The 15,337-nt window shown below is 45.0% G+C and overlaps 1 protein-coding gene across 2 annotated transcripts in view; it reads right to left on the bottom strand.

Annotated features, from left to right (window-relative positions):
- The window catches only part of LOC129554417 (ATP-binding cassette sub-family G member 4), a 67,822-nt gene that overhangs the window by 17,702 nt on the left and 34,783 nt on the right, over positions 1–15,337 (bottom strand). For both annotated transcript variants that reach the window (XM_088842999.1, XM_088843000.1), the window contains exon 2: positions 846–1,098. In XM_088842999.1, coding sequence (XP_088699125.1) covers positions 846–1,098 — 253 coding nt within the window. The remainder of the gene's footprint in view (positions 1–845; positions 1,099–15,337) is intronic.

The raw sequence follows: 15,337 nt of genomic DNA, 5'->3' as shown, positions 1-15,337 counted from the left end.
CAATCCCATTACTCACCTGGCCTAAAGAGAGAAGCAGTGGAGATGGGAATGCTTAACAGGGAAGATAAGAGAGAGAAAGGAACACTGCAAGGAGAGCTGGGAAACCTGACTTCTGGTCCTCACACTGCCACTTGTTAGCTGTGTGACATCAGTCAAGTTACTCAACTTCTTTGGGCCTCAGTTTTCATATTAGCAACATAGAGAGGGCTTCCCAGGTGGCTCAGAAGTAAAGAATCCATCAGCAAAGCAGGAGACCCAGGTTCTGCTCCTGAGTTGGGCAAATCTGGAGAAAGAAATTGCAACCCAGTCCAATTTGCCTGGGAAATCCCATGGACAGAGGAACCTGGAAGGCTACAGTCCATGGGGTCTCAAAAGAGTCCAATAAGACTTAGCAACTAAACAACAAGATGTCACCTGTCCTACCAACCCTTCACCCTCCCTGCCTCGGAGAACTTTGGCAAGAATGAAGTAAGAAGATAGGAATGAGAACATCCTTTAAAATTAGCAGTGCTCCATAGACCGCTGCCACACAGCCCAGACATTCTCATATCCACCCTAGAAGGCAGAAGCTCTACCCGAAACAAAGAAGGACAACTCCTCAAGGACCAGAAGTGATAGCCTCAAGGTAGAAGAGGAAATAACCCACTGAACCTAGAGTCCCATGGTGCTTACAGGTGTGAAGGGAGCTCAGACCCTGGCACCTCAGCTGTCTGCAGAGTAAGTGAGGGGCTGAGATTTTAGTGAACTGGCTCCTGCAGGATTTGCAGAACAGGGGACAAACCCAGGCCTCCTGTTCCACAAGGGGCAACTCATGGCCCACAGTTCCCACCAGACTGCTCCCTTACCCCGTTTGCGCCAGCAGGGCCCCTCCCTCACGGAATAGGACAGCTCCACGAACTCGATGTCCACCGCCGAGCGCTTGGGCAGGTGGGAGAAGCTCTGGGCTTCCGTGATGTGATTCTCCACCTTCTTCAGGTGCGTGGTCAGCACGGGGGGCTCCGCCCCGTCTTCCAGCGCCACGGCCGAGGCCACAGCGCCAGGTCGTAATCCACAGACCACAGCCTCCAGAGTCTTCTCCGCCATCACGCCAAGTCCGGCCTGAAGGGAGAGGCCCTGCTCAGTTTGGGGCAGACCTCCATCCCTGGCTCGGAGCTCCCTTGCGTTCTCATGTGCCCTCGCCTCCCTGCTTCCTTCTCAGGGTAGATCGGCTACCGGAAGCTCCCACGTCCCACCTCCAGAGCATCTTGCCCTCCACCGACCACCGCTCCCAGCGCAGCTCCGTTCAGTTCCCACTGCTCCTCGGTCCCGGGCTGCCCCAGCCCCAGCCGGGCCCCTCGAAGCCCGCACCCGCTCCCTTCTCCCCGCGGAAGCTCTAATCTCCTTACCCTGCAGGCCAGCAGTCTCTGGGGACTGGAAGGGCGCGGGGGGCGGGGAGCGGGGGTACAGAAAGGACGGCAGGCAGAGGCTGCCTGCTAGGAAATCAGGGTAGCAGGGTGACCGCAGGATGGACCAGGCAAAGGCGGAGGAAGAGGAGGCTGTGGGCCTCCCGCTGCGCCTCCCTCCCCATCTCCAGGCGAGGTGCCCTGGCCAGTCCCTCCTGCCGGCAGCCCTGGGTCCGCGCGCGCTGGGCTCTCGCCTCAAACGGGCTCACCACGCGGCCTCAAAACCCACACTGCCAACTAAGCGCCGCATTGGGGGTCATTCCCCTCCCATCTTCCGCAAGCCTGGTCACCTTGAGGCGCCCCGGGCTGGTGCAGAGCTGAGATGCTGAGCGCTGCCACGGGCTGAGGATGGAGACTCTAGGTCCTCCTTGCCTGCCTCTGGCTACGGCACTGGGCCGGGTGTCCCGGCTCCCGAACCCGGCGGCCGGGCCGGGGCGGGGCCGGGGCGGGGCAGGAGACAGGGGAGGGCTCGAGCCCCAGGTCAGAAAAGAGATGACAAGTCTGCGGAGGGGCGACTGGGGCGTGCCCCTACCCCTCTCGGCCGTGCACACCCGGTTCCCTAAGCCCGATCTTTGGTGCCTTGTCCTGCCCAACCCGCCGGGCGACTGCGCTCTCGCCCAGGCTGCTGCCAGCCGGTCCTTCGGTTCTTAAAGGGCCCACGCCGCCCCGCAGCCCGCGGGGAGAGAGGATGGCGAAGGGGAGAGAAGCGCGGGTGCGGGAGAGAGCGCAAGTGCGGACCCAGGACCGGGGATTGGGGGCACAAGGCCGACTCCGAGGCGGAGAAGACAGCTGAAGTAGCTCCGTGGAGACAGGTCCCTGAATTTCAGACGATACAATGGTGGTCGGGAAGGGGTTGGGGGGGTGCAGATTCCGTCATTATCAAGGGATTGTGGAGCTGCCAGCCTGTCTGCACCACCCCCACCCCCCATCAATTTCCCTCAATTCTGGCCCTTGACCTCAGCATCCCCCAGGAATTCCCAAGCAAGAGTCTTGGGACATCCTCCCCACTTCCCCTTTCCCTCTCTGAGAACCAGGAGACCAGTCAAAAAGGGACAGAGCTGCTTTTGGAGAATTCAGAGGCAGCTCCAAGGTTAAACCGGTACCCAGAGCCCAGCCTGCTCCGGCTGACTGCCATTTAGTCACTAAGTCATCCACTTTTTGCAACCCCACGGACTGCAGCCGGTCAGGCTCCTCTGTCCGTGCTACACCCTCACCCCCACCCCCAGCAAGAATCCTGGAGTGGGTTGCCATTTCCTTCTCCATCTCCGACTGTAGAAATCTCGGTTCTCCCAGGCAAATTCGGGCCTTTAAGACAGACAACGCCTGATGCTGGAGGTACATGTGTGCCAGGGCGTAGAGCAGAACACTGTGTTTGGCATCTTCTCACACACGTGTGCCTCCTCACCCTCACCCTACAAACCTTTAAGACACCAGAGCACTCCAGGGCCTTCCCCCTGCCCTGTGCCTTTCTCAGGCATCTCCTCCAGGCTCCAGCCTGCCCCAGCCCCAGTCTTCAAGGAGTAAGTAGGTTAGCCAGCTGAGACAGGTGACCTGAGCTTTTAAGTTCCCACCTGTCACATAGCAAAGAGGGGTGGAAGGGGAGGCTGAGTCCAGGGATACCACTGCTGAGGCTTCTCCTTACCGCAGCAGAGGTTCAGTTCAGTTCAGTTCAGTTCAGTTCAGTTCAGTTCAGTCGCTCAGTCGTGTCCGACTCTCCGCGACCCCATGAATCACAGCACGCCAGGCCTCCCTGTCCATCACCAACTCCCGGAGTACACTCAAACTCATGTCCACAGAGTCGGTGATGCCATCCAGCCATCTCATTCTCCGTCGTCCCCTTCTCCTCCCGCCCCCAACCTTTCCCAGTCAAACCTCTCCTCCGCAGGTTCGCCACCCCCCACCCCCCAGCCTCTCTGCAGCCTGGCGGCCCCTGCAGGATATCTCCAGGCCCAGCCCTGTGACTTAGAGTTGCAAACAGATTCAGCTCCAGCCCTCTCTACCTTCCTCTGATCCCATGCCCCACATCACCACTGTTCCTTAGGACCCTCCATTCTCCAAGGTAACCGTCAATCCTCTTCTATAGGCTACCCCCCAGATAGTTGCATTATCTCATTTAATTCTCACAGTATCCCTATGAGGCAGGTGTTACAAGAACTCTTTACAGATAAAGAAGCTAAGGCACAAGTTTTTGAGGTTAAGCCATGTGCCAAGAAGACATATCTAATTGGTAGCAGAAAAGGGCTTAAACCCTAAAACCCTCACTTTTACCCACTCTGCTGTGAAGCCCCTGGAAACCCTGTTCCAGGACTGACACCCTCCAATCTCTGTTCATAACCTCCACAGCTTAAGGACATTCTCCTCCATTCCATGGCATATAACCTGACAATTTTCAGGAAAATTTCCTCCCCTTCTTAGGGAATGCTCTGTCCCCATCCCTCAGGACAGACTTCCCTATCCTCAGAGATCAACATTCCCAAGTCTTCTGTCAGCTTTCCACCCTGTGTGGTTCACATCCCCGGCCCCAGAGCAGTGGTCCCCAGCTTTTGTTGAGACTCAGCATCACTTGGGGATTTTCAAAAGATGCTTAGATAACACTCTAAAGCAGTTCATGCTGATCTCTAAGGTTGGATCCAGGCATTAGTATTTTAAAATGCTCCCCAATTGATCCCACTGAGCGGGCCAAGTTGAGAGCCACTACCCTAGATGAAGCTTCCAATCCCCTGGGTTAGAACACCTGTCATGTGCCTACTAAAGGCTGTCTCGTCCCTGGGACATTCTCTAGGACACAGGACACCCTCTCCCCATTTTGTGAACACTCCTTTCATGTCCTGAATTTGGAGTTGGAAGATGTGCATTCTACCCTTGATGCTCTCACTAATTCTGTACTGAAGCAAATTTCTCCACCTCTCTGAGCGTCATTCAAGTTGTGGGGATGATAAAAATACTGCATATCTACCTCAGAAGGTTCTTATGAGATTCAAGTGTTCAAGTGCATAGATTGGTGATTTTTCATTCTCAAAAACAGATCATACATCCTTACTCTCTAAGTCTTACTTTCTAAGTCAGACTTGCCATGGTTCAAAGTCATTTCATTTTCCCCAGAAGAATCTTTCCTTTCCTTGGCAAAGGAGAGGAAACTACATTTGCTGAACGTCTTCTATGTGCTCGGCTCTCACCTTAGGGCTATGAGCTCTGAATAAGGGGCAAAGGTCTCTCTCTTTCTCCCCTGAATTCCCAGAACTTGTACACAGAAAACCCACTCTGTAGCTATCTGTTGACTGAACAGTCTAACCAGTCCTCACAACTTCAGAGGCCAGTGTTTGTCACTGTGATTGTTTTATTTGGCTCCACCAGGTTTTAGCTCTGACTGGCAGGATCTTCAGTCTTCACTGTGGCATGAAGGTATTTATTTGCTGCCTGCAGGATGTATGGTTCTTTTTTTTTTTCTTAGTTGCAGCAAGCAAACTCTTAGTTCTGGCATGTGGGATCTAGCTTCCTGACCAGGGATTGAACCTGGGCCCCATGCACTGGGAACGTGGAGTCAGCCACTGGACCACTAAGGCCAGTAATTATCCTCTCATGTTTCAGATAAGGAAACTGAAGCTAAGAAATGTCAAGTACTAGTTAGTGTGAGGTCATACAACTCGTGTGGTGGATCCAGGGGTCCAAATTCAAGACTACACATTCTGAACCATGACTTGATCTACAACGTCAAGCTTCCTCAGTCCCTGGTAGGGCCACCTTCCCATTTTATGAAGCAGATCCATCTCCACTCTCCTACACAGGCTCTTTCCCCTTCTAGGATACAAAAGTTTTCCAACCTTCTAGAGGTCCACTAGGGTAGACCCCTCTCAGTCTGGGACATATCCCTCCGTATACCTTCCCAGACAGGACTTTTGATTCCATAGTATGCACACCTCTAACTCCTGGAAGAGGCCTTGTAACTCGAGAATAGTGGTTCTCAAGCTTAGCACATGTGAGTATCCCCTGGAGGGGTCCTTACAACACAGATCATGGTCCCCGACCCCCCAGAGTTTCTGATTCAACATCTGGGGTGGGGGCAGAGAATCTGCATCTCTAGTAAGTCCCCAGGTGATGCTGATGTTGCTAGTCTGGGAGTACACTTTGATTTCTCATCCCGCAAATAAACTTCCAATCTCCTACCTGGACTTTTCCTCGGTGCTTCAATGAACCCTTCCCCCTTTCCTCAAATAAACCTCCTCCATTCCTTGCCATTGATCCTTTTCTATTTCCAGGGTCCTCCCCAATTTCCATTCCAGAATCTCCCCACTCATCACCACCAAGACAGCCTCCATCCAGGACAGGCTCCCTAGGCCCACATAGGTAAGTGTTGATGGTAACTGGCTTACGAGGAGCAAGGCAGAAGCTGAAAATTCCTATCTCAGCTTAGTGCCAGGAAGTAATCAAGCAGACACAGGGTGCTCTGGGCAGGGATTTGTGGGAAAAGCAGTTGATAAGGAGATTTATGGACCTATTGGGGAAAGGGAAAGTCCCCGCTTCGGCTGAGTCCAGGGATACCCTCAGGATGAGCGGCGTCGGCGTGAAAAGAAAGAAAGCGAGTTGCGTCTTGGTTGAGTGCTGAATAAAGACTAATTTATTTTTTCTATATGAGTGTTTATATACCCTAAACTAGTACAGTTCTAAAGTGGTGCAGTGAACAAAGTCAGCTTAACATTACATCAGTTTGCCCTTTACAAAACCAGAATGCTTTCCGCATACTTCTCTGTTTACAACAGTCTTTTTTATAGTAGATATTAATACATTATCTTCTGGCCTTGAGGCCTATTAACACCTCATGACATTTTCTTACAAGCTAGGTGAATGCAAAGCTGTTTTTTGTAAGCTATTCTTATTTTTCCACTTGCCTTGTGCTAAACAGAAAACAGAAAAGTTATAATTTCATAGGGTAAGTTCAACAGGTTGCAGCATGTTAGAAATTTAACATAATGGTCAGTTCTTTTTTAGTTACTACAGACTCTGCCTCAAATTCCTGGTTAAATATTTATGATTGTCTTATGGTTTCTATACTAGGGCTAAATTCTTATTATTCTAAATTCTAACTATAGTAACAATAATTTCTACATTAAGAGCAAAAACACAGCTAGCAAACGTTGATTCAGTAACAACTTCTAGAATAATATTTTTTATATTCTCTAATAGGGCTTCTTCACTCCCTGAAGGGCTCTGCATTTATTAGGGCTTTTTGTGTGATCAGGTTCTTTATGCTATTTATGATTAAGGTGTTGTGATCAGTCATGTATGTTAGTGCCAAGGGCATAAATAGTTGATTTTATTTGGAAAGAGATCGGGGAAGGCCTTCTGCCTGTGTCACAGAAATTAAGGAGCAGTCAGAAAGACAGCAGTCAGAAAGATAAGCATCAGAAAGACAGATATTATCTTTAAGGTGAGCCCGGGGCAGCTTTCTGAAATCCCTGAAGTCCTCCTGATCTGCCTTGATTGTCAGGTCTTCTCCTCATGACCTTGTCATGGGTGGGATCTCGCGTGCTGGCTCCCGGCATCTCCCCATTTTTTATTTTTTAGGACAGCCAGATGGATTTCGGTCGTGAGCTCCTGAGTGCTCTGCTGGAGAGTTCTGACAATACAGGGAAGGATTATAATAAGAAATAGGACTAGGACTGAGGATATTTTTTCCAGTAATAAAGTTAGAAAAGGTACAAAAAAAATCATTAGCAGCCCCTGCAGCAGTAAAATCTAGACGGGAATGTTCTAAGGTTTTTATCTGACCGTGAAGCTTTCTTAGATATAAACTAATGCTGGAGCTAATCCATACACCTGAAATATGATTTTTTATTTTTTTCCCAGTTATAATCTGTATCATTTACCTTTAGGGGTGTTACACAGATCCACCGATAGTCGGTGTGACAGGATAATGCTAGCTTTTACTTCCAGGGCGTCTATTTTCATTTCTAATTTTTTATCTATAACCTCTTGCGTAGCTAGAGCCAAAGAAACATTTTTTGACAAAGTATTGACATATTGTGCAGTATGTACCTGTTGAGTATAGTCATTAGATTCTTCCAGGGTTATACCCTGGGTTTGGGTTGCTCCTATCTTGTATAGAATAATTACTGTCTCCTGGTATTTTATAGCTGATTTTAGAATCATAAGTATAATGATTTCCATATAGGATAGCCTAATTTTTCATCACCAGTTTTCCATATATCATCTGATGGGGCAGTTTCATTAATTACATTTTTTTTAAGTAAATTTTCTCAGGGCCAACCAGTTAGAGTCTTGTAGTACAGAAATTTACCAAGGTAACCCAGAATTAGATACAGGTAATTGGCCACAAACCCGACAACTGGATTGATTTCTAAAATTAGCATAGGATCAGGCCTATGATAGAAAAGCATTTGATTTATATGCAGAGGTTTAAGAAGCCAAGAAAACATTATAAATTATCATACGAATCAGGTCCAGCGTCTTGGGCAAGCTGTCTACCTCTGATGTCGTCGTCTTCTCATCCTGGCATAGTGTAGTTTCTCCTGATAGAAAAGTCCTTCCATCCAGGTTGGAGACAGTCCTTTAAACTATGTCTTTTTCTAGTCCTGCAGGTCATGAGGCATCTGATCTTCATCCAAAGATAGATTACTGAGATAAGCTTCAGAAACAAACTTAGTGTGTTCTTTAAGAATTCAATTTTACATTAATATCACATAACAGCAAAGATCTATTCAGGAAATGAGTCTTAGTAGATACAGACTTCCATTAACAAACTGGGGTTTAACACTCATTGAAACATCCTTTTTTCCCTAAAATCACCCTCATTTTTATCAAATATAACCAATTTAGGACTTGTTTAAAAACAGATCTGTTCTCAATAAACTTGACCTGATTATTTATATAATCATAGACTTTTCTTTCTTTTTTGCTTTGCTGAAACTTTTATGGAGTCTCAAACTTAACTTTAAAATAAAACCTTTCATGGCTAGGAAAGTCATCTCAAAGGCTTATCACAGATTTCGCCTAACAGATCTGAGTGAATTCCTCCCTTTCTTAAGGTCTCCAAAACTGAGCTTTCTGTACCTGTTAGTCAGATAGCCTTCCTAATCTATCTGATAAATTTACTGGAAGACCAAGGGTTTCCAGTCTCTGAAGGGGTCAGATACAGAAAAATGTTAAATGCTTCAATTTGTCTATTAAATACCATTTTACCAAATTACTGTTAAGTCATAATTAGTTTGAGGGGAAGGTTTCCTAAGATCTGGAAAACATAGCTCAAACCAGTAATTTTTCATAAACCATAAAAGTTATAAGCATATTTGCCAGTTCACTCTGTCCTTTTGTCAACCTTTGTACAGTCATCAGGTTTCCCAACTAGAATCCTTTAATTTCTTACCCAGTTCAGAAATTTATATTTATCCAAAAGTCCTTTTTATAAATCTTCTGGAAGAGGAAGCATTTTCACAAGAAACTTGGTTAGTGCTGTGACAACACTTTAAGATAGTAATCAGAATTATGGCAATATTTTACCTGACTATATCAGAATTTATATATAAATTGTTTCTAGGATGTCTGTATTAGTAACATTTACCATACAATATACCCGAGACTTTCTGAAAGAGATGGGAATAACCAGACCACCTGACCTGCCTCTTGAGAAACCTGTATGCAGGTCAGGAAGCAACAGTCAGAATTGTACATGGAACAACAGACTGGTCCCAAATAGGAAAAGGAGTACGTCAAGGTTGTATATTGTCACCCTGTTTATTTAACTTATATGCAGAGTACATCCTGAGGAATGCTGGGCTGGAAGAAGCACAAGCTGGAATCAAGACTGCCGGGAGAAATATCAGTAACCTCAGATATGCAGATGACACCACCCTTATGGAAGAAAGTGAAGAGGAACTCAAAAGCCTCTTGATGAAAGTGAAAGAGGAGAGTGAAAAGATTGGCTTGAAGCTCAACATTCAGAAAACAAAGATCATGGCATCTGGTCCCATCACTTCATGGGAAATAGATGGGGAAACAGTGGAAACAGTGTCAGACTATTTTCTTGGGCTCCAAAATCACTGCAGATGCTGACTGCAGCCAGGAAATTAAAAGACGCTTACTCCTTGGAAGGGAAGTATGACCAACCTAGATAGCATGTTAAACAGCAGAGACATTACTTTGCCAACAAAGATCCGTCTAGTCAAGGCTATGGTTTTTCCCATGGTCATGTATGGATGTGAGAGCTGGACTGTGAAGAAAGCTGATCGCCGAAGAATCGACGCTTTTGAACTGTGGTGCTGGAGAAGACTCTTGAGAGTCCCTTGGACTGCAAGGAGGTCCAACCAGTCCATTCTAAAGGAGATCAATCCTGGGTGTTCTTTGGAAGGACTGATGCTAAAGCTGAAACTCCAATACTTTGTGCCGGGAACCAGCACACGAGATCCCACCCATGACAAGGTCATGAGGAGAAGAACTGACAAGCAAGGCAGATCAGGACTTCAGGGATTTCAAAAAGCTGCCCCGGCGCTCACCTTAAAGATGATATCTGTCTTTCTGATGCTTCTCTTTCTGACTGCTCCTTAATTTCTGTGACACAGGCAGAAGGCCTTCCCCGATCTCTTTCCAAATAAAATCAACTGTTTATGCCCTTGGCACTATTGCACATGACTGATCACAACACCTTAATCATAAATATTATAAAGAACCTGATCACACAAAAAGCCCTAATAGATAGAGCCCTTCGGGGGGTGAAGAAGCCCTATTAGAAAATGTAAAAAATATTATTCTAGAAGTTGTTACTGAATCAACGTTTGCTAGCTGTGTTTTTGCTCTTGATGTAGAAATTATTGTTACTATAGTTAGAATTTAGAATAATAAGGGTTTAGCCCTAGTGTAGAAACCATAAGACAATCATAAATATTTAACCAGGAATGCGAGGCAGAGGCTGCCTCACTGGAGCCGCAGAGTCTATGTGTAGTAACTAAAAAGAACTGACCATTGTGTTAAATTTCTAATATGCTGCAACCTGTTGAACTTTTACCTTACGAAATTATAACTTTTCTGTTTTCTTTTAGCACAAGGCAAGTGGAAAAATAAGAATAGCTTACAAAAAACAGCTTTGCATTCACCTAGCTTGTAAGACGGAGAAGGCAATGGCAAGCCACTCCAGTACTTTTGCCTAGAAAATCCCATGGATGGAGGAGCCTGGTAGGCTGCAGTCCGTGGGGTCGCTAAGGATCGGACACGACTGAGCGACTTTCACTTTTCACTTTCACACATTGGAGAAGGAAATGGCAACCCACTCCAGTGTTCTTGCCTGGAGAATCCCAGGGACGGGGGAGCCTGGTGGGCTTCCGTCTGTGGGGTCACACAAGTGTCGGACACGACTGAAGTAACTTAGCAGCAGCAGCAGCAGCTTGTAAGAAAAGGTCATGAGATGTTAACAGGCCTCAAGGCCAGAAGATAATGTATTAGTATCTATTATAAAAAAAGACTCTAGTAAACAGAGAAGTATGGGGAAAGCATTCTGGTTTTGTAAAGGGCAAACTGATGTAATGTTAAGCTGACTTTGCTCACTCTCCCCTTTAGAACTGCACTAGTTTAGGGTATATAAACACTGATGTAAAAAAATAAAATAGTCTTGATTCAGCACTCAACCCAGACTCGACTCGCTTTGTTTTCTTCCTTTTCTCGCCGACGCCGCTCATCCTGAGGGTATCCCTGGACTCAACCGAAGCTGGGACTTCGGCAGGTGGCACCCAAGACAGGAACCCAAACGTAATCCCCCCAACTGTTCAGTTTTCAGGGAGGCTAGGACCCCACCGAGGGCGCTGCAGGCCCCCCTGCATAAGATAGGTAGGGTGAGGATAGGTGGGAAGGCTTAAGTACAGTTTCCTTTCTTTTTTTTTCCTCTTTTCTGTCACTATGGGTAACGGAGAGTCTAAGGAGAGACAGTTTTTTATTGGAGTGATATTACAATTATTAAATAAAAGAGGTATTAAAGTAAAAAAGGCAAGCATACAGGCTTTCTTTCATTTTGTATAAGAGCAATGCCCCTGGTTTCCAGAAGAGGGCACTGTTAACTTACAAACATGGGAAAAAGTAGGAAAACAATTGAAATCTTATACCCTGCATGGGCCAGAAAAATCACCTGCTGAAACCTTCTCCTTGTGGAATATGATCAGGGAGGCTTTAGATCCTACTCATGAATCTGAAAGAGTAACAGTTAAAAACGAGAGGAAGGTACTGATTCCAAGCCAAATTATCAACAGCTAAGGGAGATGCTGGCCGCCATGAACACCAATAGTCAGGTAGAAAGCAGGGACGAAAAGAAAGAACAGCCCCCTACCCCTACCTAAAATGAGAAAGATTTAGAAGCAGCAGCAGCTCGCTATCATTCTGATGAAGATTGGTCGTTTTTCGCTAAAGACGCTCCTAAAAGTCTAAGAGTTACATCTCCAGTTAGGCCTTCTGTAAAATTTGATCCTAAAATCCCTAAAGTATCTTCAGAATAGGGTAAAAAAAGTATGGGGCGATCTCGATTCCCCATACCCCCTCCACCATACAGGGGCAAGGGTCCCCCACTTGGTCCTTATCGGAGGCGTATCTTCTCTAAACCGGGAGAAGAGATAGATCCATATTTAGAGGCTTGCTTTCCAGTAATATTTGACGAGGAATGGGAAGATGAACACCCTTCTTGGGAACCCCTACCTATGAAATTAATCAAAGAATTAAAGCAGGCTTGTGCTCTATATGGATCTACTGTCCCTTACACTTTAACTTTACTTGATGCTTTGGCAGCTAAATGGATGAATCCTTATGATTGGCGAACGGTTGCTAAAGCCTGGACAATATTTGCTCTGGCGTACTGAGTATGAAGACTTAGCCCGCAAACAAGCAACAGCTAACCACAGACATGGCCCAGAACCTATTACTCAGGGAATGTTGGCAGGAATTGAAGAATTTGCGGCCGATCAAGACTAAATGCAGTTAGAATTGGGTTTCTAAAAAGGTACTCGAGGTACTCAGGGGCCAGCTTGCCTGCCAATGTACCAGACCCAGCTGCCGCAACAGGGACCCTTTTGTCCCTGGTCTCCTCCTGATGCAGACAACTGGCCAGAGTGCCCCGACAGGTAAGGAACAAGAGACTTTAAAGTCTGTCTGTCTGGATTTATGTATGTCTCAATGTGTGTCTTGTGTTTTTTTTTTTATAATATTGCTGAAGTTGTGAGTTCTAATTTAATTGGCCTAAAAAAATTAAATAAATAAATAAACAAGCACTTACAAATCAGACAATTCTAAGTACAAGAAAAATTAACCTGAGTTTCAGAGTCACGTGAACTGGTAAATATTCAATATTAAATATCAAGTATTAATGTTTATTTGCTAATCCAATATAGACATGTCTAAGAGTCATTAACATTAAGCATATTTTCATTGTACCTAGGTTTATTATAAGTTAAATATTGTTATACTGTTATATCTGTCACAAGTCTGTCGGCAAAAAAGGTACCTCTAGTAAAAAAAACTTCAAAAAAAAAAATGAGATATGAGCTTTTAGATAAACTCTATTAAGATTAAAAATGTCTGTCTAAAACAGTTTCTCTAGATTTTGGTAACCTGAATTTCTAAGGTTGTGAGAAATTAAGTAACAAAAGTTTATTGAATAGCTAGGTCATTTCCAAATAAAATAAGATTCTGAAACATTCACTACTGAATACTAACTTACAGAAAAACTAAAGATTTTAGACTATTAATAAATAATGTTTGATGCCATCCTGAGATGTTCGCTAAAATTTTTTTAAGTTATCACTGGTATTTATGTTCACCAATCTATAGAATGCTAATATAAAGGTCAATTCTTGGTGCTTAAGGGAAGTAAGATGTGTGTGTTCAGTAAAGAAGGTATGAAGAATGAAGTTACATTTTATGAAGGAAAAAGGTAGTAGGTCTGACTTAGAGTTGGCTGTTCCAGGATGGGAGAACAAATGGGTACAGAAAGTGATAAAAAGGTTTTGTGGAAAGTGGACCCCAAGGAAAGAGTTTTGTGTATAAATAAACGTTTTCTTGAGATATTAAACTGCATTTGACAATAGATTTAAGTTTATTTGCCTCTTAAATGGTCTGTTCTGTATTTGCCTCTGAAATCCTATATTGTAACTATGGCTGAGTGAATAGCTATTGTTTCACAGTGACCTATAGTCCCATCTGACTGAGTGCTCTAAACCTTTCTGATATTTGTTGACAAAACTTCCTGAATGATTCTGATGAAGCACTTTTGGGTTCTAGCTAACTTTGGGATGCTTCAGAGGGCCCCTGAGACATCCCAAAGGGAGATATTACACTAATTGGGTTCAACTTCCATGTTAAATTACATGGGAAGTATTGTCAAGTGAATAATAAGTCTCGGGTATATTGTATGGTGCGGTAGTTTGAGCATTCTTTGGCATTGCCTTTCTTTGGAATTGGAATGAAGACTGACATCTTCCAGTCCTGTGGCCACTGCTGAGTTTTCCAAATCTGCTGGCATATTGAGTGCAGCACTTTCACAGCATCATCTTTCAAGTAAAGTCATGCTCAAAATTCTCCAAGCCAGGCTTCAGCAGTATGTAAACCGTGAACTCCCAGATGTTCAAGCAGGTTTTAGAAAAGGCCTTACAAATAGCTGTGAAAAGAAGAGAGGTGAAAAGCAAAGGAGAAAAGGAAAGATATAAGCATCTGAATGCAGAGTTCCAAAGAATAGCAAGGAGAGATAAGAAAGACTTCCTCAGTGGTCAATGCAAAGAAATAGAGGAAAACAAGAGACCTCTTCAAGAAAATTAGAGATTCCAAGGGAACATTTCATGCAAAGATGGGCTCGATAAAGGACAGAAATGGTATGGACCTAACAGAAGCAGAAGATATTAAGAAGAGGTGGCAGGAATACACAGAAGAACTGTACAAAAAAGATCTTCATGACCAAGATAGTCACGATAACATGATCACTGACCTAGAGCCAGACATCTTGGAATGTGAAGTCAAGTGGGCCTTAGAAAGCATCACTACTAACAAAGCTAGTGGAGGTGATGGAAAGTCATGCTCAAAATTCTCCAAGCCAGGCTTCAGCAGTATGTAAACCGTGAACTCCCAGATGTTTAAGTAGGTTTTAGAAAAGGCAGAGGCACCAGAGATCAAATTGCCAACATCCGCTGGATCATGGAGAAAGCAAGAGAGTTTCAGAAAAACATCTATTTCTGCTTCATTGACTATGCCAAAGCCTTTGACTGTGTCGATCAGAATAAACTGTGGAACATTCTGAAAGAGATGGGAATCCCAGACCACCTGACCTGCCTCTTGAGAAACCTGTATGCAGGTCAGGAAGCAACAGTTAGAACTGGACATGGAACAACAGACTGGTTCCAAATAGGAAAAGGTGTACGTCAAGGCTGTATATTGTCACCTTGCTTATTTAACTTATATGCAGAGTACATCATGAGGAACGCTGGGCTGGAAGAAGCACAAGCTGGAATCAAGATTGCTGGGAGAAATAGCAATAACCTCAGATATGCAGATGACACTACCCTTATGGCAGAAAGTGAAGAGGAACTCAAAAGCCTCTTGATGAAAGTGAAAGAGGAGAGTGAAAAGGTTGGCTTGAAGCTCAACATTCAGAAAACAAAGATCATGGCATCTGGTCCCATCACTTCATGGGAAATAGATGGAGAAACAGTGTCAGACTTTATTTTTTGGGGCTCCAAAATCACTGCAGATACTGATTGCAGCCATGAAATTAAAAGACGCTTGCTCCTTGGAAGGAAAGTTATGACCAACCTTGATAGTATATTAAAAAGCAGAGACATTACTTTGCCAACCAAGGTCCGTCTAGTCAAGGCAATAGTTTTTCCCGTGGTCATGTATGGATGTGAGAGTTGGACTGTAAA

This window comes from Moschus berezovskii, chromosome 14 (assembly GCF_049115385.1).
Source record: "Moschus berezovskii isolate FMDL1 chromosome 14, NW_MosBer_1.0, whole genome shotgun sequence".
Lineage (NCBI taxonomy): Eukaryota > Metazoa > Chordata > Mammalia > Artiodactyla > Moschidae > Moschus > Moschus berezovskii.
This window is presented reverse-complemented; position numbering and strand designations above follow the sequence as displayed.